Source organism: Homalodisca vitripennis, chromosome 1, assembly GCF_021130785.1.
Source record: "Homalodisca vitripennis isolate AUS2020 chromosome 1, UT_GWSS_2.1, whole genome shotgun sequence".
NCBI classification, from domain to species: Eukaryota; Metazoa; Arthropoda; class Insecta; order Hemiptera; family Cicadellidae; genus Homalodisca; species Homalodisca vitripennis.
The window spans coordinates 187,195,270-187,221,553 of NC_060207.1; the positions used below are offsets into that span (position 1 = coordinate 187,195,270).

The 26,284-nt window shown below is 32.1% G+C and overlaps 1 protein-coding gene and 1 long non-coding RNA gene across 3 annotated transcripts in view; one reads left to right on the plus strand and one right to left on the minus strand.

The window, feature by feature from the left end:
• LOC124352905 (cytoplasmic dynein 2 intermediate chain 1) overlaps nucleotides 1-14,209 on the plus strand; it is a 30,545-nt gene extending 16,336 nt beyond the window's left edge. For both annotated transcript variants that reach the window (XM_046802631.1, XM_046802632.1), the window contains exons 10-15: nucleotides 107-255; nucleotides 555-703; nucleotides 1,427-1,485; nucleotides 4,236-4,396; nucleotides 7,875-7,989; nucleotides 10,675-14,209. In XM_046802631.1, the coding sequence (XP_046658587.1) occupies nucleotides 107-255; nucleotides 555-703; nucleotides 1,427-1,485; nucleotides 4,236-4,396; nucleotides 7,875-7,989; nucleotides 10,675-10,797 (756 nt within the window). In that variant the 3' untranslated portion in view covers nucleotides 10,798-14,209. The remainder of the gene's footprint in view (nucleotides 1-106; nucleotides 256-554; nucleotides 704-1,426; nucleotides 1,486-4,235; nucleotides 4,397-7,874; nucleotides 7,990-10,674) is intronic.
• Nucleotides 14,210-16,839: 2,630 nt separating this feature from the next.
• LOC124352906 lies at nucleotides 16,840-19,341 on the minus strand. The gene is made up of 2 exons (XR_006921548.1): nucleotides 18,896-19,341; nucleotides 16,840-18,035 (listed from the first exon to the last, which is right to left on the minus strand). It is a non-coding gene; the product is annotated as an uncharacterized LOC124352906 (long non-coding RNA).
• Between the last annotated feature and the right edge of the window lie 6,943 nt (nucleotides 19,342-26,284).

Here is a 26,284-nt window from a genome sequence, read left to right on the forward strand (position 1 = left end):
GAAGTTGTTTTTCATGTAAACCTCATCTTCAGTAATGTCTGACCATGCAATGGCTATCACATAAGCGATTATGGATTTGTCAAACTTAAAAATCATATTGAAACAGATCGTGAGCTTGGACGAGGATGGTTTGCTAGTGGTCTGGACCATTGTGGAAACAAGAAGCTCTACCAATGTGGACTCTGGGCTTGCCCCCTGGGGAAGAGTACGGCTAGTTCAGTCTTCACATCTCAGGGTTCTCAAAGCATTCCCTAGGTGAGTGCCTTCTTCATTTTCTTCCTTCATTTTACTTATTATCTCATAAAATTCATAAAAACAGGTAAAATCCTTCCTCAAACAAGAAGCTTATTGAGATGCAATGGGAGTGGCTGTACCAAAGTTAGTTTAAATTGTTTTTTCTACAATCTCAACCAGGTGAAATCAAAGTCAACGGGCATGTAATATTCTGGAATAAAATGGACGGTGGGTGACAGGCATTATTTAGGCATAATGTTCTTAGTTTTGCATACAATATGGATCTTAGCAATATAACAGAAATACTTAAATGTTTCCAGATCAATTGAGAGAGCGATACAGTGTCGATGTCTTTCTGTGGACAGCATGAAACCTAGCAATTTGTATGTCGGCACCAATTCTGGGCAAGTGTTGCATTGTTTGCAGACTTCTGTCCGGGCACGGCCACAGTTTTACACTGCAAACATAGGTAAGATTTAGGGCTTGATTTATCAAGCTAACTGCCTAGTTAAAGTTTCATAATTATATTGTTTTCAATGACAAGGACTTTTGTTGCATCGGGACCATGTTAGGCCTGTTGGCATGAGTTTCTTGCCCATCAGTCAAAGGTTTATTAATCTTAAATTTTTGTACAACATTTCTATAACTCTTGGAACAGCCTGACTGATGAACCATTGACTTTCAGTTAATATTGAATAGTACAATGTTGCTTAGAAGTATATTTATTCATCTTCTGACGAGTTACTTCTCTGATCTTAATTAACCTTATTTAAGACAGTACTCTTCAAGGTAGAGAGCCTGTTATAGTCCAAGTTGTACAATTTCTTGAACAATAACAACCATACAGAAACTTTTCAGAATTAAAATGGTAATTGCAGATTTTTCTCTGAAACCAATTAAAAAATTAATAGAATTTTATATTTTAAACATGAAACACGTACTTACGGCTAAGAAAGAATAATTTTATTTTGTGCAACTTGTAACATTTTTGCAGTCACCTTACTTGTAGGACATTTTTTAGGCTTTGATTTGTAGAGCTTCTAATTATGAACTTAATATGAAATTCTTGCTTCAATTTAAACAATGTATGTTACAAATGATATAATGTTGTTTAGAGTGTTTTTGCATGGAAACAGTCATTTCTCAAATATCAGTGTTTACAATGTTCTTGACAAGAGTAATTAACTTTCAGAGACTAACACAAGCATCACCTGCATGGAGTTCTCCAGGTGTGGGCATCCATTATTCATGGTAAGTTAAAAAAAATATAAAAAAAATAAAAAACAATTGAACTGTACTGGAAAATACAAATAAGAATTCAGTAGCACTTACTTTTTTCTTGCCATATTTCAAACTACACTGTGTGGTGCAATTCTTGTGGATATTTTATATACATATTACATGCATACTGATTGGTATACAGGATGTCAATTAAGTCCTGGGACAGCTTAATATTATTTTAACCATTACAAATAGAGCTAAAAAAACCTTACATATTATTAGTATACATTAAAAACTATTTTAACATGTATTCAGTAGATCACTAACCTCCCAGAGGGTTGGTCCTGAAGGATTCTGAGGAAAAGTTTGACTAGGAGCATAGGTCAAGTGGCATATCAAATTTAAGGTAATTATTAGTAGAATACATTGCCACAAACTTGTCCTGACAAGGCTGACTATAACAAAAATGGTGGCTTATTGAGTTTCAAAACATTCTTAGTATCAGATCCTGTATTATTTTCATATTATTTGTAAAGAGCAAATACAATGGTGGCAGAACAAAATTTTAACCACCAAAGTTTGGTTTTGTCAGTAAAATACAATTTATGTTTATTTTATTCTTAAGACACAGAAAGTCAAGTCATGTTCACATAATGGTGATTTGAGGGTCAGTCTTTTGAAATCAGATTTGTGGTGTATTCTAATAATAAAGACCTTTAATTTGATATGCTACTTCTTCTATATACCATTAAAACTTTTTCTCAGACTCCTTACAGGTCATCCTCCTGAGAGCATAGTGGTAAATCGAATACGTGTTAAAATATTTTTTCATGCCTACTAAGAATATGTTGTGTAGCTCTATTTGTAATGATTAAAATATTATTAAGCCATCCTAGGACTTAATTTTCACCATGTGTAGTGATATAATTTATAAATTATTTAGAATCTTATCCGTCCCAAATTTATTCAGAACTTTTATATAGCTGCAATAAAAAGAAGTTAGACTTGTCTGTCCGTAAGATTTTGGTTTGAGATTCTCCTTGGAAGTTGAGCTTTTTTTCTAATCCACACAACTAAGGCTCTTCTCCATAACTTTGAGATATTCCTTAAATAAGAACGTACTGTAAAAATCACAGTGCGTAACACTACATATGTTCCTCTTAGTAGTACCAGAGAAAATAAGCATATATGCTCATGGGAGCTCAAATCCTTTAAGGACCTGATGGTCCCCTCTATTCTGTTATTTATGAAATTGTCTTTACCTCTCGTCATTTTGTCCAACACTATACCCTGCATGGCTGCTCAGTGGGTGAAACACACTTATTTCTAAGTATCATTAATCCAGGAAGTGGGCCTCCTACAGCGGTTTGTTATTTTGTTTCTGTTTCTCCTACTCAGTTAATATATTCCCTCAACATTTTACTTTACATTTTCTTGTGTAGGAGTTTAATCTTGAAGCTTCTGGAAAAATCTCCATGTCTCCTTCCATTTTTATCAGTTTGCTTTTATGGCCTCTCTTGGTCTATCTAATTCACCCTCTAACCTTATAAGACAACAGACCTTATATTCATGTATAAATTTTGTGGCAGTTATTGTGTGTGGTAAAGCTAGTTCTGTGTGGTGAAATGTAGATAGCACTACCATGCTAAATTTTGTATTTAGATTCAATCTATTTGAAGATTCAGGTAATTTCCTCATCTTAATAAATTGACATTTAAATGTTGGGTTCTTATTAACGTGTAATACTTGCACATTTCTGTTGTAATTTATTTATAATTACTAGGTCTATTTCTTACTGTCAGGTAGCAAGCACAACCAGAACATGGCAATAGATTTGTGCATTTAATGCAGTCTTTTTCATAAATTAAAGCCAGTACCCACCTATCAAGTGAACTTCCACCATCACCCTGGGGAGGCACTCATTGGCGTTATCCCATGGACTGCACAGGCTCCAAGTGGTCATCAATTTAAGCTTTTTGGGCACCTTAGTGAACCCTTGTATTGATTTTCTGAAGAAACCAGGATGTGAACCCAAACTTACCAATCATTCTTTACTGTGGATGACTACATTTCATGCTAAGTAATCACGTATGGCAGGAAGCCAATGTTGAGAACCCAACATTATTTAATTTAGATTGAATTATACTCAATAATTGTTCATCTCATTCTTGTTTCTCAATATATTTGAGCTGTGCAAACCACTGAAATAAGCATACTTCACTCTGCAGTCAAATCCTTAGAATGAATTACAGATAGAGAATCTTTATTTTTACAGACATTACCAAGATTACGATGTTCCTCCCCACTGAACCCAGTTCAATTAGTATTGTTTAGAATGTAGCCTATAGTGTCACATGCAGAAAGCACTATGTCACTTATGAAACAAGCGTAAGTTCTGTGACAGCCATTATAAATTATTATCAGCAGTCTCTGACAAATGACAGTCTGATATTCAACATCTCAATGTTGTCTTCATCCTGAAAATTCTTATGGAGAAAAATGATTAACTGTCAACAATTTATAAACTGTACAAAATGTTACAACACTTCCTTAATCACTAAGAAAACTAGTTGTTGGCTCTTATAATCTGTTACTATTCACAAGTATATATTCGAATTTTCCAAACATATTATCAGAGGATTTCAATGCTCTCACTGGGCCAATGTTTAAATCCAATTTTTAACTCCCCAAATAGATTTGAAAAAAACTAGTGGTTGGTCAAGCAAAAGAAAATTTAGAAAATTACACTAAAACACGACTTGCATTGTCATGTTTTGCAGATTGGCGATACTACAGGGAGAGTCCAGATCTACCGCACGATGACGGAGAGGCCTCTAGTGGATGTCTCAGCATCAGCGGTATCCCCTGGTCCCCCTGTTAAAGGCCTGCAGTGGTCCTCAGCACAACCAGGCTTGTTCTTTGTTCTGGACGCTAACTCTTGGTAAGATGCTGGTTTTGACATAATCAATTAAACATTAACGCATAGTAATCTTTGAGGACGCACACTGCTATTATCCCCACTGTACCTTAAGTGGGTACACGACGACCGAACAGATCACAGTGAAAGTGTTCATAAAGCACTTTGTCTAGTAAGCAATTATTTTACTCTAGTAGGCCATCATTTATAAAAAATTCCGATGTCAACCTAATTTATGGAATAAATATGGATATATTAGCTAAATAGATGTCACATTTGAACTAGAGCGGACGGTATCAGCCTGATTTTTATTACAGCTGTCCTATAGAGTAGTAATAAATATTAGTGACTATATTATACTATTCTATAGTTTATACAACATTTTTTAATCTAGACCATTTGACCATTCTAAACATTTTGCCCCATACTTTCAAAACACCATATACCTTTGATCTTTAATTAATTGTCATATTAAAAATGGTCAATTCACCATTTTCCCACTGTGAAACATCAGATTATGGCTTAGAGCCCTTTCAAGTTAAAATCCGGCTCTTTGAAGAATCAGCCACTGCAATGAGGCTTCATACTAATAAATATTAACAAATTATGGGCTTACTGTTTATTGATTAATAAAATAATTAGGGCATTTCAATGGGAACAGTACCTAATTTGCTTTATTCTTTCACTCACAACTTTACTGGTTACAATTATATTCAGAAATCTCCAGAATAATAAAGAAAAATTTACCATTAATAACATGATTATCTTCTTGAACATAAGAAAACTGTCAGTTATATCAGATTTTGAAAAACCTTTTCTACACGAAATAGTGCTGCATTTTTACTGGTCAATCTTATGGTGAAATATACTTTATTCACTATTTTTTAAGCATAATATATAAAAATCTTAGTAACTCATCTTTTATATGTTGTTATGAGAAGAGAAAATTATCATAATCACACACAATCAGATGATCAAGCATTGTTGGCTTGTAAACTAATAGAATGTTACCTCAATTATAAATTTAATATAACTGAGGAAATATAAATAATACGATTATCTGTCAATACTAGTGGTTTAATTGATTCTCAGAATATAGTTCCTTGTGGGAAAATCTATACTGAATATAAAGTATAAACAACTACGCGTAGTATTAAGCAGTATTTTTAACAATTGATTAGCATCGAGTCAGTAAATTCTAAGTATTTGAAGTGATTTGAGATGAGTTTCTACTTATAACACAGTTTTAACTTTATCCCCATGTTAAAAGTCCTCAGGATATAGGCCCTAGTATATATTATCTCACATTTTTTTTTTCATTTTAACATCAAATGGATAATGCATTATATTTCAATTAGCACCTCCATTTAAAATTTATGAATTCCAGAAGTTAAATTAAATTTCCGTTGTAAAAAGAATTATTTCAACTAGGAAGATGTTTGTGTGGGATAGTTGATTAAAGTTTTCTTTTATTAGAGATTGTTATCACATCAAACCTGCGACATGTGCCCGGTCTGACAATGAGTTATAACTAGTGTTCTTTTAAAAACCACATCTTTCCTCCAAAATTTAACACTTAGAGTGCTAATCCCGTAATTTTACGGAACGGCGAAACTTCCGAAGAATGCTAATCCCGTAGTTTTACGTGGTTGTCATTTCAATTGGTATTATATTACATTGTCCGTATTTAAACGGGTTTTGCCTACTCTACAATGTTATTTGGGTTTTTAGTAACACAATTCACCGCTAGAAAGCGTCAGATGTATTGTATGAGCTTAATGACAAAGCAACTTCGGTCGCGTTGTTTACGTGCCGCTAACGTGACGTTCGTTGCAGCCGGCAGTCGATGTCGCAATCATGGCTTCTCGCAGCTTGAACGACGTTGCGATCAGTGATGTATTAGATAAAGATAATTTTATTGGAGTAGATAGTATTTTTGACGATTCTGACATTGATCCTGATTTCATGGAAGAAGATTAGACACATACTTCAGGTAAGAATAAGTAAGTCTATTTATCATATAAACATCAGCTTAAAAGTTTGGTTATGTTATTGTTTTCGTGAATCAAACTATAATTTGTATTATAATAAATTAACTTTATACAACTAATATTTTATTCTTATGAATAAAATAAAAATATATTCATATTTTACATAGTATATTATTATGTTACAGATGCTGAAAACAGTGCTGACAGCGAAAGTGATGCCGACGCATCAATATGACGGCATAGTTTTTTGTCAAAAAAAACTACAAAACATAAAAACATGATTTGTATTATTTAAAGGACAGTTTACATTTGTAAATGGGTCATTGTAAATAATTGTATGTATGCTTAGTTTAGTAAGTTAGATAAAAAAACTGTCTCAAAAAATAATTTTTTTTTCCAAAAATATATGTTTTTAAAAAAACATTTTTTATGTGTGGTTTTTAAAAAAACCACAAAAAATCTCACGTTAAAAGAAAGACGAAAGTAAGCTGAATTAAGGTATGTAAGTATTTTTCTCATACCTTATATACTTTTTTTTAAATAAATTTTTGAAAACCACCAAAAACGCCCAGCATTCTACAGAGTTACATGTCATTTAGGGCCAGCACTCAAAGTGTTAAGTAACACTAACGGGTTTAAAAAATTATTTTCTTGTGGTTGTGAATATATAAACATATCTTTGGTTGAACAAGTAGTGGTCTTGAATAATAGTAATAGTAATGTGTTTCATGTTAGCAAAAAAAAAAAAAAAAAAAAAAACACAAATAATCCACTTAATAACACCATGTTTAGAAAAATTAAAAACTGTAAGATAACAAAAATAAAGTTTGTGACTTTGAAAGAACTTCCTTAGGACAGTACCTGTGAATTCGTGACAAGACGGAAGGATGCTCACCATCGCTTTACAGTGTTGATGATACCAATCTCACACTGCAATCTTCAGATGTGCCAAATGAAAAGTTGGAGTGCATGCACTGTAGAATCAGTATACCTAGTCTTGGATATTACCATAAAGTATCCAAAATCTCTTAGTTTTCCTATTAGGATTTCTAATATGTGTAAATTTTCTCTCAGATAGTAGATAATAAATTTTACAGGTGTATAATTAAGTAATGTTATAGTCCACAAACTTTACTATCAGAGCTAGGGATGTAAGGATTTAGTTAACTTGTGCGTACAATCAGATTGTTCAATATAATCGTACCAAGCATTATATTTTACTTGTTTATCCTTTCCTGTTGCTCTATTATCATTTTGTTGAGCTATTTTTTCACTAAAGTAGCTGTAAATGTAAAAATTATCAAAAAAAGATAGATAATATAAATATTTTGATTATTCCATCTAAAGGAGCTTTTCCTTTCCTTGTACCTGAGTAAAATATGTGTGACGCAGTTTTGATCAATTAGAAAATTGTCCATTATATCAATTAGATTCATTGGAGAATAGCAGTTAATAAATTTAGTGATGACAGAGTTTCATGACTGCTATCTGAAATGTTGATTGTTTAACAGCATCCACGTTTGGGATCTATGCAAGAGCGATATGTGTCCGCAGATGTCTGTTCCGTTCTCAGGACAGACTCTAACCTCAATCTGTCTCACTCCTCATTCAGCCAGTAAGATGATGGTAAGTAATAATGTTTGCGAGTTCCTACTACCACCCGGTCAAGCTATACTGTATCATCTTTCTGTTTTGATACCTATTGTAACTATCCACAACTATCCAATAGGGATCACTTCTGGATGGTTTATACCTTTCAGTTGAATCACTGGGCACAGCAAAAACTGATGTGTCACTTAAATCTGGGCAACCCTGTGGATGTCCAGGAGCAGCACATCACTAACCGAAAATGTCGAGATTCTGGGGTACAAGGGCAATTCGATAGATCTAGTCTACTGCAGGAGATGACTGTTGCAGTTTGGTGGATTTCGTTCCCTAACTATCAGAGGTTCTTGCTAGCCTCAACAAGGGTCTGCCACCCCCACCTGCTTTGACTGGAGAGGCTGGTTCAAAGCTGGCCTCCCCTTCTCCCAGGGGAACATGACTTTGAGATTAGTGCCCTAATTCTTCCTCATGGATCTTGATAGGAGGTGGCCCCTACCCCCTAACCTTACCCATCCTGAATATCATGTCACTCCGGAAGCAGTGCAAAGGTTCTTACAGGACTAAGTGCAATTTATAACCTTCTTGTCCTAAGAGAACAACAAAAATCTGTCCATAACCATTAGAGCAAAACCATAATATAATAGGTTAAAATTGGAATAGCATAAAGTTACACCTTAGAAAAATACAGTATAAAAATTAATGAATAGTCTTTCAACATAAACAAGTACAACTAAATTAAATTGAAATAGATTATAAACATTTGTGTCTTTTAAATTATAGATTTTGTACAGGATGTTATTCATTAATCACTGTATCAGTGATAATCAATTTTTGATAGCTGGCCTGTCACATTTTGGGATCTTCCAGCTATGTCAGCTACCATAAATGCAGCAAATTATGCTTAAACCATGCTAAAAGCAGACTATCAGGTTGTGTATGTAGCTATCATACTATAGTATACCCCTTCTTAGTGTACAATATTAATTTATAATCCTATTTCTCCCATCATTATGTTCATCTTTGAGTCCCTCTTGAATTGGTTTTAGACCTAAAATACATTTACCAAGTCCAGCATTTACGTCTTTCATTGAAGCTTGTTATGAAAAGAAACTCACACCAGTCACCTTTTTGGATCTTTCAGCAACTTACATTACAATATGGAAAAAGGCCCTCTAGTGAAGCTTCTTGACCTAGTTCCTTGTCCACTTCTTTTACAGCATGAGATTTCTATACCAATACATTAAGGTATATATGCAAAGGAAGGAGGTACACCCTCCACCAGGATTTGGTCCATGTTCCTATTCTGGTTTTGATTATAATGTTTGCCTATTTCTGATATAGAAGTTTATCAACTTAATGATATTGCTATGTCATCACAACATGTGGTTATTTCCACATGATTGAAACTATTCTCATAGTTTGCTCTATTGTTCTCAGTAATAATTTTCAACCAGGAAGTTAAAACCTAACTCTTCTACTCTAATTAAATCTCAATAAAATTATGTCTAATCATTAATTTAAGTTTAATGGCCACAATTAAAACACGATAGACATCCAAATTACTTGGGAATAAATATATATTCCCACCTACAAAAGACAGCAGATAAAGTAAAGACTAGGGTTATGAGGGAGGAGTCTAGGGTAAGGAGTAGAAGGAAGGGGGTGGTGGTGATATCCTACATGATTCTCGGTTCTGTCTCTAGTTTAGTCTGCTGCTGAATAATGTGATCCTATATGGATAAACAGTATTCAGGTGAAAGACATTGATGTTCATTTAAAAGGGCAATTAGGGGATAAACCCCCCCCCCCCTTATGATCCTTGACTTCTCTCCTATAATGGTTCCCTGCACTGAGTATAATATATGAGTATAATACCATTGGATATATTGTCAAAGAAGGCTTTGATAAAAGAATTTCATAAGACTTTGGCCACCTCTGAATCTTCACATTTCATAAGATCTTCTAATCTCAGTAAGCTAAGTGAAATCCTGTAGACCACTTCTTAGATCGGCTTCAAAGTAACGAGGTGTTTGCTTTTCTAATGCTTCCAGCTGCATGGCAATTTAAGAGTTATTTGTTGAGCTGAACAAAATCTTGATCGTTGATCTAACAATAGAACATAATGGAATGAACATTCACAGGAAGGAACGGTCTTTGATTAACTTTGTTCAAGTTGGAGTTGGTTTATGCAACTAGGAAGATGTAATGTATACAAGCTGAAGATTTGCTCTGCTACTGCGGAACAGCAAATCAAATGATGACTCTTATCATGAAAGAGTGTTCTTTGTAAGCCTTTAATGGTGGATGAACTGAACTAAATTTATTCAGTCAGGAAGTTTGTTATTGGCTAAAGAGCCAAGATCCATTTTTGTACTTTACCTAATGCTAGTGTACTCATATTAAACCTAAAGTTTTTATTATAATACTAAAGTACATCTTTGTATGTAGATGACATACAATATAACATACAGTGGAGCTCTATGCTTGAAATTTTACACAAAATAAAATTTACATTGGTAGTTAACCCGCCAATATGTAAGTAGCCTTAGCCACACATAATTTACTTATGTAAGAGTAAACAAGCTGACCGGGCAAGAATGGGAGGAATTATTTCATCATTCAGAACCGTGTTAAAAGTGAATTTAACTCACCATTTTCATTGAATAAAAAAAATTGAAGCTTTACTTTTTCATCTTACTGTTTCAGGCCATTGCCTCCGAAGCAGGCACAGTTGATATTTACAGTCTGAAAGCGGAGTTTGGTGCTCTTCCGAAGAAAGAAAGTGAACGACTGCAAGATGTTTTCTCTCGATACATTACCATACTGTAGTGTTATATTCTTATATACTATTGTTATTCTTTGTTACATTTAATAGGTTAACAGTAGTTTTAGTAATTTGTCTTTAGCCACTTTTTAAATAGTTACCGATTGTGAAATTAGAAGGTTTTATAACTTTAAATCAATTCTGGATGATTAGCAATAGATAGTTTATATAATATTTTAGAATAGATGAAAGAAACATAAATTACTCTTAATTGTAAGTGTGATTAAAACACTCCTATTTGTATTGCGTTTTAACCTTAATTGAATTTTATTTTTCACTATTTCCAGGAAATTGAATTTGGAAAACTATATAATATTAGTTGGATCACAACTGTTGAAAGCTGTTCAGTAAATGAATAAATTAATATATTACACATTATAACACTTCTTGCAATGTGTTTTTTCTTTATTAATTTCTTAATGTCATCTTCGATTAACTGCAACCAATAATCTGTAAGCATAAAATTATCATAGCTTGAAATATATTACACAATCTAAAATTTAGTAGTCTGTATTTAATCTTGGACATGTTTAAATGGAAGATTTGTGAAGGTTTATCTCGACACTTATGGTTTTAACCTTGAGGTTTCCAAAAATTAATATAATCACTACTTTTTAATTAATAAAGCATATTTTTTAATACATTTTAGATTTCACATAAAAAAACTACTAACCAAACAACTTATGGGTTTTTCATAAATCTGGTAACGAAATCAATACATAGAATTTTAATCTCCTTGTCTCATACAGATGTTTATGACACTACAAATTACAAAATATTTCTGCCAGTCTTAATTTTGTGCAGAGAATTTTTGGCAAAGGTGAAAAATCAGATAGCACTCGCATGAAAGCAAGACACGGTTGGACCAAGGATACAAAACCATTGTCAAGAAATGTTAACTAACATCCAGTAGTGTTAAGTGATGACCACATTTGTGTTTCGATGTCTGTTGTGATTATTGAACTGTTGATAAGGAGATTACACACTAAAGCCAAACTGATGTAAATCACATTAAGATATGTGTAGCTCCAAGGCGAACACTAACTGTAAATTACAACATCCGTGAGGCAAAATTGTTTTTGCATAGCTCTCTGCGTTGTCTCGCCACGATGGATGCTCAATGTACGCATCAACTGATGGATATTGTTTTCTGTCTATTCCTAAGTGCAGGAAAGAAGACAGTGGTGTGGCCATGCCACTTAGCCTTAGCCAATCAGAGAGATATGCTGTGTAACCAAACCATCCATTCCCAAACAGACACAGAGCTTAACTTTGAACATTCTTAATCTTTGACTTTGGTGCTTTCAAAAGATATGGGAGCTGCTCCTAATCAGATCGTATATAAATAAAAAGCCTGATAAGACAGGTTTTTATAAAAAATAAAAGTCACTCAAGGAATTGTTCACAGACTTTCTAAAGTTGCTTGAAGAAGGATTGGTGATTGTCATGAACCATTGTGTTCAAGTAGAGAATATTGATTACAGGCAATAGAACAGTGGATGGCCAGGAGTTGCTTATGGAGAAAAATATAACATTTTCCTATTGTGAAATAGCACCAGAAATGCTAATAGAGTACGCCTTTTGAGAAAAAAAAGACAAATTTTTTTGAACTGGATGTTTTTCCGAGCTTAATGGGCCATGCAGAGATGCAAGTTCCTCCATACATGTAAGAGTGTATTCTCATTGAAATATTATGAACTGAAGTGAAAGGGAAAGTTACAGAAAGGAACAAACCTTTACCCATATAAAATAGCTCACTCATGAGATACTCAACAGTTTAACACAGGAGGATCGCTAGTGTCATATAGCACATGCAGAAAACATGTAGGAGGCTGATTACGAGAAGGGATGACAGCACATAGCAAACATGAGAAAAATGTTGTAAACCTAGCTGACAGTGACTAAATCCTACAATAGCAGCTTTATGGTAAAATTATACAAATTTAATACTTAATTTAATTTAAAACTATTTGAAATTATGGAGTACTGAATTCAAGGTTACTACAATAAACGTATAAAATAAACTGTGTATAATTTAAATAAAATACTTTATTATGTCATATTTAATACATTTATTAAATACTTTCTTCATACAAAATAAGAAACTACGTCACTTACAAAGATATTTTAAAATAATTATTCACAATTTCTTAATAATCAGTGTTAAACAAATTGGTTCTAAAAAACTGTTTATTTAATTTCTGTCGACAATGATAAATTGAAGTCAAAACCTGCGACATTAGCTGGATAACAACTGTCTTCTTTACTGCACTTGGTAACATCAGTTACAATATTATATTTCTCTGGTAACATCAGTTACAATGTATTTCTCTAGCAATATCAGTACATTGTATTCACTGGTAACATTAATTACATTGTATTTCATTAGTAACATCAGTTACATTGTATTTCTCTGTAATTTGCGATGGACATCATCAACTGACATGACTATTATTTGTTAACAATGCTTATGTGTTCACGGTGATAGAGTTGACCCACACACATAAACGCACATACCCCTCTTATTATTATCAGTAAAGTAAGTTTGAAAGGTACTTAACAAAGTAAAGTAGTTTAATTGCTATACATTATGGTTTACCAATCAATAAGATGCATAAAGTATTATCAGGCTGAATGTATAAAATATTATTGTATTTGTTGTACTTCTGTAACAACGACATGTTATTAATGCGTTACTGTTATTAAAAATCTTGATTATAGTATACATGAAAATTGATAAAATAGTTATAAAATATTTAATAGATCTTTAAGGTACTGAACTTTTATTTGAAAAAAACTCTGAATAATAAAATCAATCTAATACAACATAAACTATTGCTACCAAACTTAATAATAATACTGCTTATTTTAAAACATTTAGACAATTATATTTGTAACTTTAAGATGTATAAAGTGTGGACTTTTTTGTCAAAACTTAGTTAGTAAACTAATTAATAAAAGTTAATAAATACAAAGTTTACAGATTATCATTTTTATTTCATTTGTTTGCTAGGTACAGATAGTTTATTTATATTGTATAAACCATGAAATAAAATTTTTGCAGAATTCTTTTCATGGACTTAAAATATATGTTCTGATAGTTTTTTCCTGATAGTAGTAACATATTTTACTTCTTATGTGTAATTACGAGCATTACTATTTGTACTTCAAAATAAATCCTTATTAGTTGGTGTAAAAAATTATACCAATAATGTATTTATTAGTGTATTATGTCAGATTGCCAGATTAAACTTGATGTCATCTGTGCCTTAAGGAAATTATAACATTTTCAACTGAGGCCTTAAGATTGAAAAATTATGCATTTATCTATATCCATCATATCATTAAAATTAGTGCATTTGTATTCTTATAGGATGCATTTTGTTGAATTAAAGTTTTATTAACGATTTAATTAAATTATTTGTCTTCTTTAAACTCCTTTGTTGTTTGAATATACTAACAGACATGTATTATAATCGATAAGTAGGTTTAAATATCACAACACTGAGTGATATTGTTTAAGTTTTAAACATGTTATATAATATAACATTTGAATTTATAAACTCTAAAGTTTTTAATAGTAGGATTAGAATGATAGGATAACAGATTTTTGGAGATTTGCGATCATTAATGTTACAAAAATAGAAAACTATGTTTTGTAGATATATAAATCTCTCCTCTTCATCATGTGTAAAAAAACCTGAAGGTGAAGACATAAGGATAAGCATATATAAAGGTTTAAAAAATTTATTAAATATGTGGTGAAGAACTCATTGAAGTCATTGATACAATTAAAACCACCAGCGAGGATTAAATTTTGAAAAATCAATATGGCACATCATGTGGTAGCTCAGCACGTTATCAGAAACAAAAAGGACGGAATGTCTGGAATGATGAGTACCTTCGCTAGTCATTAGAATGTGGAAATGTCTGCAATATTCACTACAGTCAATCCCATTCTACTGGCCATATCAATAATCAACCTTTCTGGTAATTTTATCTTGCCAATCTCAAGACGATTCATCTTGGCTTCACCATCAAGCCTCTTTCATCAGCCTTGTGTTGGAATTGACAATACACCAGCATCACCAGTAAGATAGCTGATTGATGGGTTATTGATTTCGAAGCTATATGAGCATGGAATTGTTGACTTAAGTTGATTTAATGGATATCTCGTTAGTCACTGCTTGAAAGTAAGATTGCCCTTCTGCTCTGAGAAATTTATTCAAACTTTAGGTATGCCTCAGAGGTCATACATTGGTACTTATCTATAAACTTGTTTGTTAATGACATTTTAAAAGACCAAGAAGTAGACATATTAATGTCCACAGTTGATGTAACAATTTTTGGTAAAGTATCCTCACCAGAAAATTAAGCCCGGTTGCATGCAAGCCTAAACTTTGTTTTAGAATGGTGTTATACAAACAACACGTTTCTCAACATCAGCTAGTGCTCAGCCATTAAATTCTAGAAAACAATATTCCCGATTCTTCTTCAGTATAACTTAGATGGATAGCCTCTCCAACGAAGCTATGGTGAGAAGGTTTGATTCAATGTGAATGATGAGGAAGGTGAATTTGCTAAGAGAAAGGTGAACTGTAGCAAACTTAACATTTGCTCTCCAACAAGTTAGCAATATCAGAGACCTCGGTGTTACTTTTGACAACCACCTCAATTTAAACCATATTGACTTAGTTTGCAGGACAAACCAATTACTGGGTTTTATCTCAAGCTCTACACGAGGGCTGCATAGTCTCTTTGTCCTAAAATTTATGCTCTCTGGTCATACAAGCTTTGGAATATGTCTGGTCATCCTCCCTGACCAGTCAAATATCTAGTCTAGAGGCAATGCAATAGAAGTTCATAAGAATAGTTGGTGTTTGGCAAGGACATTCATATTGTGAAGTTCCAGTTAATGAGCTGCAACTTATATTGCACGTAACTGATCTGCAACTGTGAGGGTCTGTAAGTGATGTTGCACTCCTACAAAAAATTTTGGTCAGTGCGCTTTATTGCCCTTAGCACCTCAGCAAAATAGACATCAGAGTTTCTTCACAGACCATATTACACCACATATTTGGAAGATGGCATTTTTCAATAGCCTATGAATATAATGGTCCCTTAGCAAGGTGTTGTGACTCAGGAATATGGTCAGTAAAGAAACTGACTTTTTCAATGACAGCTCATATCTTATCAGGAAAAAAATCATCAAGGACTTGCTGAACTGTAACATGCTATAATCTTGTTTATTATCTTTTCTCTCTCTTTGTCTGTCTGTTTAATGTCTCTGCTAATTTTTGTTCATTAACACCTATTTATTCAACTTTTCATTGTTTTATTGTTACATTTGTTATTGTTATTTACATTATTTCTCCAATTACACCCGTATTATAATTGTTTCTGTTATTATTATTAATATTCTGTTAGTTATAGATGATTGTTCTTAACAGTATTTATTGTTGTTGTTTTGTTATTGGTTGTTGCTTTTACTGTCACACATTATAATTATCACAATAACTACTTCCCCCTCAAGCCTGTTCCATTAGTCTTGTGTTGGGATTGAGAATACGCAGGTTTCACCAGCTAGCCTGTTTCATCAGTCTTATATTGAGATTGGGATTACACCGGCTTCACCAGCAAACCTTTTTATCACCTTTACGTTGAGATTGGGAATACACCAGCTTTGCCTGCAAACATGTTCCATCATTATCATATTAGGGAATTTTTATTTGGTGTTAAAACAGCTGATTACTTGAGTCTGATATTATTACTTACAGGTATTGTCTGTCCAGAATAAAATGTTTTGTCCAAATAGTACAATAGGTTTAGGGTAGGCTCAAAATAAGTTCCCCTTTATGAAAATAGCAGTATTAAATAAAATTCAACAGGATTTTTAAACGACTTTGATAATTAAATAATAATTTGAATTTGTAATTGTAGCAGTAATTTGTATATTTGTTTATATTGATTTCACAATTGTATTCAGGTTCCTGTCAAAATTCAATATTAATTCCTATACAAAATGGGATTCGTGCACAACAGTAGCATAAATGAGGAAAAGTTTTATTCATACATAAGAAATCACATTGAATTACCTACAAGTTTAAATCAATAACTGACATTCACCATTCTAAAAATGTTTTGGTATTCTGGATGGTATGTTAGTGTCAACAGCGCAAAGTGAAGTGTTGTGTCTGCCAAGCATTAATTACATGTCTAAGTATTCTGAATAGAATGAGGTATCAGCAGGACTACCAATACCTTTGATGGCCCCCACATTATTAGAATCCAGGACATTTCCTTCAAAATTGTACTATTCAGAAATTACAAATTTATAACCTTAACCTAATTTTCATTGTTTTCAATGATTTGTAAAACTCTGTAGATTGGCATCTTATAACTTAAAAATATATTAAACACCTGTTGTATTTTTCATTGATTAATAGTTTTTTTGCAAATTTTTCTGTAACATAAATATCCAGTTCTGCACGATAACTCATGTTCAATTGATAACAAAATAAGACGATTTAGTTTCTATTACATCGTTTGCAATATCCTCATTCCCTGCAACACTCACAGAAGTAGAAAACAGTCTTAAAACAATGCAAACAGATAAGTTTCAAATTATAAATTAATTTAATCCAACAGTTTTAGTAGGAAGCTTTTACTTTTCATATCGGTCAAAAACGCAAATGTGGGTTTCAAAAATATGTTTAAGTTATCTATTCCAAATTTAAGTTCCTACCAAATTGTCATATCAAGTCTCTGACCACAACAATACTTGACCTCTATTGAAATGTATTTAACTTTAGAAATTAAGGCTTATTATTCCTTTTCCTGTTTTGAAAAATGTTACAAAATCTTTCTTTATACTCCATTGGTTTGCTTAGAATAGTACAGATACCACAGAACGAAAAGTATTATCTTGACCGCAGACTCCCCTGTGTAGCGGACCCCATAGTTGTTCATAGGCGGCAGGCAATATCCGTAGCGTTTATACCCGGTCTTTCTCCGCCTATCCCTTCTCCGCTTTTTTACTGACTGTACAAAAACGTCGGAGTATTCATCGCCGTTGTAAATGTCTGAGCTCTGATCATCCTCAATAGGTATCACAATGTTATTATCTATTGCACTATCCATCATCACATTCCATCCAGCGTCGCCTTGTATCTGGGAGGTGGTGAAGACTTCCTCCAAACACACGTACAACAGCATAATCACCAGGGCAATTTTCATTATCAGGCTGGAACACGAAATCAGATTTTACATTACAAACTCTAAATATTCTAAAGTTCAATTTTAACTTTCTGACAATGAAACCAGGTTGAATTTAAACTTGAATTTAGATGAACTCTACACAACAAGCTATGGAGCCTACTCGTGCCTGCGCGTCTTTGAGCCACTCAAGATATGTATGCTTCCCATGGTAACTAACACGTTTTACTCATTCTTTTTGCTCTACTTTCTACTTCGTAAGTTTTGCGAACTGTCAACACAGTGACATATATGAGCCGTGACTTTACCACCCTCGGTATCAGGTCCACTAACATTTCATATTTAAACACATAATAATTATTTAACAACTTTTTAAACCATTTGTTTTTAATTTGGTAATATATTTTGTAGATAAATGTTTCAGTAACAGAGGAAATGTCAACTGCCAGCGATATAACTGTTAAGCCTATATACCTTGTCTTACTCAATCAACTCAAATAATGGTTTAAGTTGTAGGGTTGAGATGATTATGCTGTTAAATTTCATGTACTGTTAGACTTTAAAATATATTTTTACTACTTTCAAAATTGTAGCATCTCAAAAATGTTTATGCTGAATTTTCATGGAAATGGACACAAGAAAAGTTTAAAAAACCCAAGCTGTTTATTCTGTTTAGACCGGATAATAAATAACTGAGGAATTACATTTTTACTTTTGAACTAAATATAAATTCTATCTAGATTTCTTGAAAAACAATTGCAGGATATTACAAAAAAAATCAAAATTAAAACTAAACAGGAAACATTATCTTTTTCACTGTATTAACATACATTGAGAATATATTGTGTTTTATAAGACAAAATTACATAAATGTTATTATACTCAAACCTTTATTTAGATAAAGTAAGTGCCTCTGTCCCAAAATGGTGAGTAGCTGCAGAAGAAGTGTAGATGAATGCTGATGGGTTGGATCTTGTACAATCAAACTGAGCTGATAACATTACTAAAATACATCCACATAACTTCTGATTTGCAATCTACAGAACTGCTGTTGCTTCATTTTTTCATTGTTACATTTACTATTAAGGACATTTTATGTGTAGTCACATAATCTCAGGGGTGTATCTAAAATGGTATAAAAAGGGCAAATTTCCCCTCAATTTTGAAATGTATCTGGGTTGAACATAATGAGCTTGAATCACAGTATATAAGTGTAATTTTAATTGTCAATAACGATTGGTAAAGTATATTATATAATTTAAACAATAAACAAGGTAAGAGTACAATATACCATATGCCGTCTCACTGAGAATACATACAAAATTGTATGTCTATAGTTGGTTTCATTCTTGAGATGTCTTGCGGACAGATAGACAAACAGACAATATAGAAAATAAATTGTGACAGCCTACTGAGTGATAAAATTCAATGATGCTGAGCCAAATTCAATGTTTGGATATGCTTAATCATTCAACTGATTATTTTCTATGTAGAAATAAAGTTCCATGCAAGTTTTGAGTCTACTATGAAATATTTCTCGATATATTTTGCCACATAATACATTCATGTGTTTTTTTCTATTGAGATTTATTTTTCATATCAATGTTCAAATAATAAAAATTTCGGTGAGATATACATGATACTAGAAAGCAGGAATGTGTTAAAATCAAACTTATCACTTACTTTTACCATTAACCTTTTTATCCTATAATGTTTTCTTTATTATATGTCAATAAATACACTCAAAGTCACCAAAATGTGTTGGGGTGCTTATAATATATGTGTTAACTTGCCTCATATTAAAATCTCTAACGATTGCACTCAGCTTGTTTAAAAATTAACTCGTATTTATTCTCCCATTTTGTTGTTAGCTTTTTATCGGTATCCATGATACCTACAGTGTAAAACTTTTTGTTAGATCTCATTGAGCGACATGCACAAAATTGAACTTGATTTTACAGCTCCATACAAAATTATAAATCAATATATTAGTTTGTTCTCAAGATAGCGTACAAACAGAAATACAGATAGAAATTACAAATATCCTACTCCTCAATTAACAGGCGTTGCTAATGGTCAGCCAATAAAACCAGAAACTAAAACGAGTGGTAAAAGAAGATTTTCATCTGTATGTAAAAAGTATTTCTGATAACAATAAATTCAGAGAAAAAGGTATAAAACTTTTAACCCGTTAAGAAACTTTGATAGACAAATACAGTCAACATGAATAATCAGGAAATGATCATCAACCAAACAGAAACTTGGCTATGTAACAACATCTGGACTGAATGAAACCCACTTGTTCAACACTGAACCATGTTCAACGACCTAGCTGCAGCTTATCATCAGGTCAATACTTGTACATTAATTGCATGTATTTATTAGGTCTTCTTTATAGTCTTCAATAGGAACTGAATCAAACCCCCTTGTTCATCCCTGTACCATGTTCAAAGACCTAGCTGCAGCTTATCATCAGGTCAATACTTGTACATTAATTGCATGTATTTATTAGGTCTTCTTTATAGTCTTCAATAGGAACTGAATCAAACCCCCTTGTTCATCACTGTACCATGTTCAACGAACTAGTTGCAGCTTATCACCAGGTCAATACATGTAGCTTTATTGGGTCTTCTTTCTTGTCTTCAAGAGTGTTATCTATATTTCATGATTGAGTGTTATTTATAAAGGTGTATTTACTATTTATAAATATAAACGCAAATATATTTAATATATTCCAAATATGTCTTACCACGGACCAAACTTATTTATTTCATATTAATTTTTTTTTATTTATAAAATATACTTCTGAAATTAAAGTACACAACACAAACAATTTTACTATTATGATAAGTATAACCTGTATTTTCAGATTCAGACATTCAGACACTAAAAGGACATAACAAACCGATTTTGTTTTGGATATTGTAAAACTGAATATTATAAAATGAACTGGGTTCAATATTTACATGTGTTACTTTTAGGCATAGCTTTCATACTTTGAAAGTTAAATTACAAACTCGGTTTACTATACAAGCATATATTTTCTCGGTTTCTGAGAAAATAGCCTAGTTAGTAAATTATTTTGATTGGAAAAAATTAAGATTAAGGTAAATTTTACCATTTTGTTACACCCCAACCTGTCCCAACCAGAGGGACATTTTTACAGAAGATCTTAAAAATTCCCCTTGAAATTAATCTGATTAATCTTAACAAAAATATTAGCTGGTCTGATCTTACATTTTCAAGCTTTAAGGGGAGTTAGAAGGGAACCATGAGTTAGATTTTTGGGGACTTCTGTAAAAACGTTCCTTTTGTAGGCCTTTATTTTAGAATTCAGAAAATTTAAGAACGATTTGAAGACAAGCTGTGCAACAAGTTCATGTGAAAGAAGCTTCTCCAGAGAAGTTAATTCTCATTTCTTCTGTCCATGTTATCTAAGGATGGCAATTTGTATTTTTAAACAATACTACACAAAAAAGAAGTACATTAAATGTGTGAATTTGTATTTATACTAATACATGAATCCAACATTATGATTTTTGTTGTGATATGTTTGTGACGTCACATTATTAGAAAAGAAAAAATTCATACCATTTGAAAATGGATTTGATCAATCTAGCTGCTTGTAAGGATAAACCCGAATGGTTGCTCTTGCTCGAATGATCGTCTGATAAAAGGGATAAGTTGCTTGATCGTCTGATAAAAGTGATAAGTTGCTCGGATGATCTGTCTGATAAAAGTGATAAATATCTGATAAAAATCTGACAAGGGTATATAGTATACTTTACTTTTACTAACTAATTTAAGTATATTTCAAATTTTAATCATTAGAACCCGAATAAAAACAAATATATTCATTTAGAAGTTTTTGTTTACATTCAAACTTGTATTCCTTACAATCTAAAAAACGGGATGAACCCGAATGGTTCAGCGGTGAGGTGAGGTGAGGTAGCTTTCACACACATAGAAACGTGTTGAATTGCGTTATTCATGGTTAGAATTATAAAGATTTGTGCAATTCATTTTAGCTGCAGAAAATCAACTCTTGAATAAAAATGTAAATCCAATTTTGCAAACTTGTGTCTTGAACAATATAAATAGGTACCTAAAAGTAAATGATACACTATTTTATTATCTCTCTAATTTACAGAGTATGTCAGAAGATAGATTGTAATTTGAATCATCAATGACCTATGTTAGCCATATCAACTACTTATCGTATCCATACATGATGTCTCACAACAGGAGATAAACGCTCCAAATATCGGATTAGTGTTTTTATATAAGAAAATAAATCAATGAAATTTATGTTGGAAACGCTGTATCTGTCCGTACTTATTTGTTTAGGATATATTTATTTTATTCACCAACGGTTTGATACAAAGCTCTGATATCTGGAAAACATGATTAAATGTATTACTGTATTCAAAACAGAAAAACCCTTTTATGCCCTTTAAAATTACCGTAGTAAAAGATTTTAGAGGGCGTAGCTTTTGAAAATTAGATGTATTAGTATGAAATACATAGTAAAAGCCACAAATATGTGTTACAAATTAAATAATGGAACTTTACTTAATTGAGTTAGTATTTAGTTGTTCCTGATGGATAAACAAAGTAATTTTATAATAACCGAGTGATAAATTTGGCAACTGCAACAATTAATGCATCGCATTGCGTTAAATTTTAAGCCTACATTGTGAATTGATTTAATTAATGAAATGAATAGTTTACTTCATAAAGTAAAGTTACATCAAGTACAGTTTCTCAAGTAAGTTTGTCAAAACTTATTTAGTACCCTAAATAGTTAATAAAAGTTAATAAACACAATGTTAACAGATTTTTATTTTTATTTTATTTATTTGTTAGATACAGATTGTTTATTTATTGTATGAACAATGAAATAACATTTTGATAAAATATTTTTCACAAACATAAAATATATGTTCTGATAGTTCAAATTCACACAGACCCCTGTTATTATTATCAGTAAAGTAAGTTTGAAAGGTACTTAACAAAGTAAAGTAGTTTCATTTATATTAATGACTAGCAGTTACCCGCGAATTTGCACACATTTTTCAGTTGAAAACTCGGACAGTATATACATATATTCTTTATCTATGACATAAAAAACACTTCTGAGATAATCGATAGTCACTCAGAGCTATTCCAATCTCCTGATCCATTTTAGATTTAAGTTTGAAGAACAGTGTTTTGGGGTCCTGAAGTCGTAAAGTGAAACAGTTTTTATAAGATTCGTATTCCCTCCAACATTCCATGATAATTTATTGAAGTGCTCCGATGATTTCAGTAACAATAAGAGTTAGCCTTTTTATCCCAATGACGAAAGTGTAACATCCAACTAAAAAGTTGCTGCGGTCAATGTGAGTCTTCTGTTCTGGTTGTTTAAATTCACCCCCAGTCTAATCTATTTACAGTTCCACAATTGATTTATGCTGTTGCACTAACCAAAACAATGGTCTCATATGTTGGTTTTGGAATTCAACTTAGATTAAACTTTGGTGATTAAGTGATTGTGATATTTTTACCGATCAATAAATATGTATAAGGGGTATATGCTTTAAGGGCAAGAGTGTGTTATCCCCATTTGCTTTTCAATAACTACAGTAAAAATTCCAGACACAATGTTAAAGGAGCTAACCAGATTCGATTACTTTATGTGCAAACATTCACAGCTTTATACAATAAGGTAGTTGTTATAACAGCGTATAAATAGCATTTCTATTGTATTAGATAGATTATTGATCATTGGAGCAATCTAAATATAAAATTAAATAACTTTGTATTTGCAATCTGCATTACACTACTTATTAAGCACTTTACAATAATTTAATATTATTTACTAAAATTTAAATGTAAACACATGTTTCTGCCTCTTTGATGAACTTCAGCTGAAAGTGTTAACAGCTGTTAAGTATCAGTTCAATTTATATTACATGTCGTAGCGCAATCTGCCGGATCCAATGCAAAACACTCCAATATCAACAACAATTTATAAATAAAAATTTATTAAAATAGACTATTTAAATAGGACCAAATAGTGAATCTAAAGGCCGGTATCGACAGTGCGAGGCTGCTCGCTGCGAATGCCTCGTGCCATCTGCCTCAGGGTGAGCTCTTCAGCTAGCAGCAGCTAGTTTGTAACCACGAATGCTCACTGCGAGCACGCAAACCACCCGCATTTGTAGTGAAGACAGTCGGGACAATATTTTTTTTTCTAGAAATGTGCAAGTTGCTACCGCTGCCTTTATTGTGATGGCGACGATTATCAGGAAAAAACAACAGAAAAAGCGACGTAAACCCCGTTTGTGGGTCAAAAAAATTTATCGAAAACGGTTATAAGTGAATGCGATATTTCGCGCCACAAGTCTTCTCTTTTGTTTTTATTATAATATTCAGGGTGTTTCGAGTCCCACAGTAAACGTTTGGTTTCATAGCACTTCACTAATTGTCTGATCATTTCATGATTATATATGATGACAGTTTCGTTGTGGAGGTACGGTGCAAGGCAGGCAGAGCAGGTATCCACTTGACGCACAGCTCGGAGCGAGGCACCTTTGAGCACTGCTCTAAAACCGACAAGCACACGGCTCGCCTCAAATTGTGTGACGTGAACGCCTCATAGTGAGCAACCCCGGTATCCACAGTCCGAGGCAAAGCCGAGCATTCGCCAAGAGGCATTTGCAGCGAGCAGCCTCGCACTGTCGATACCGGCCTTTTGCCATTCTCGAATCTCCTTCAACACACACACAAAATTTCATCGGTCGGTCCAGTCGTTGAGGAGGAGTTCAGTCACATACACACGAACACAAGAAATATATATACAGTATATATATATATATATATATATATATATATATATATATATATATATATATATATAAAGAAAAAGATAGTTTACCAATCAATAAAGTGCATACCTAATGTATGTTCGGCTGAATGTATAAAATATTATTGTATTTGTTGCACTTCTGTAACGTTATGTAATTAATGCCTTGCTGTTATTAAAAAGATTATAGTATATAAGAAAATAAATAAAATAATTATGAATATTTAAGAACCAATGACAATAATAACTGTTAATAACAGTGATCAATAACTAACAAAATATTAATAATACTAACACTTATAACACTTAAGCGTAATTGGGTAAATAAGGTAAATAGCAAATAAGGTAAACAACCTTGAGGATCTTTAAGGTGCTGAACTTTTATTTGAAGAAAATCATAACAGTAAAATCATCAAATACAACATAAACTACTGTTACCAAACTTAATAATACTACTGCTTATTTTTAAACATTTAGATAATTATATTTGTAACTTTAAGATGTATAAGGTGTGGACTTTTTTGTCAAAACTTATTTAGTAAACTAATTAATAAAAGTTAATAAATACAAGGTTCACAGATTATCATTTTTATTTCATTTGTTTGCTAGGTACAGATAGTTTATTTATCTATTGTATAACCATGACATAAAACTGTTGTAGAATCCTTTTCATGGACTTAAGATATATGTTCTGATAGTTTTTCCTGATAGTAGTAACATATTTTACTTCTTATGTGTAATTATTACTATTTGTACTTCAAAATAAATCCTTATTAGTTGGTTTAAAAAATTATATCAATAATGTATTTATTAGTGTATTATCTCAGATTACTAGATTCAATTTGAAGTCATCTGTGTCTTAAGGAAGTATATAACAATTTAAACTAAGGCCTTAAGAATGAAAAAATTATGCATTTATCTATAGCCATCATATCATTAAAATTAGTGCATTTGTATTCTTATAGGATGCATTTTGTTGAAATAAAGTTTTATTAATGATTTAATTAAATTATTTATGTTTTTTAAAATCCTTGTTTGAATATACTAACAGACATGTATTATAATCAATGTTGGCTTAAAAATCACAACATAGAGTTATTTTGTTTACTTTTTAATCATGCTGTAAAATGCATATTTTGAATGTATAAACTCTAAAGTTTTTAATAGTAGGATTAGAATGATAGGATAACAGATTTTTTAAGATTTGCGATGATTAATGTTACAAATATAGAAAGTTATGTTTCGTGGATTTAAATCTGTCCTCTCCATCATGTGTAAAAAAACCTGAAGATACAAGATGAAGCATACACAAACATTGTTTTTAAAGTATTAAATATGTGGTAATAAACTCACTGAAGTCACTGATACAATTAAAGATTTGTACATACAAATCGCATATATTACATCTGTAACCCACCAGCAAGGATGAA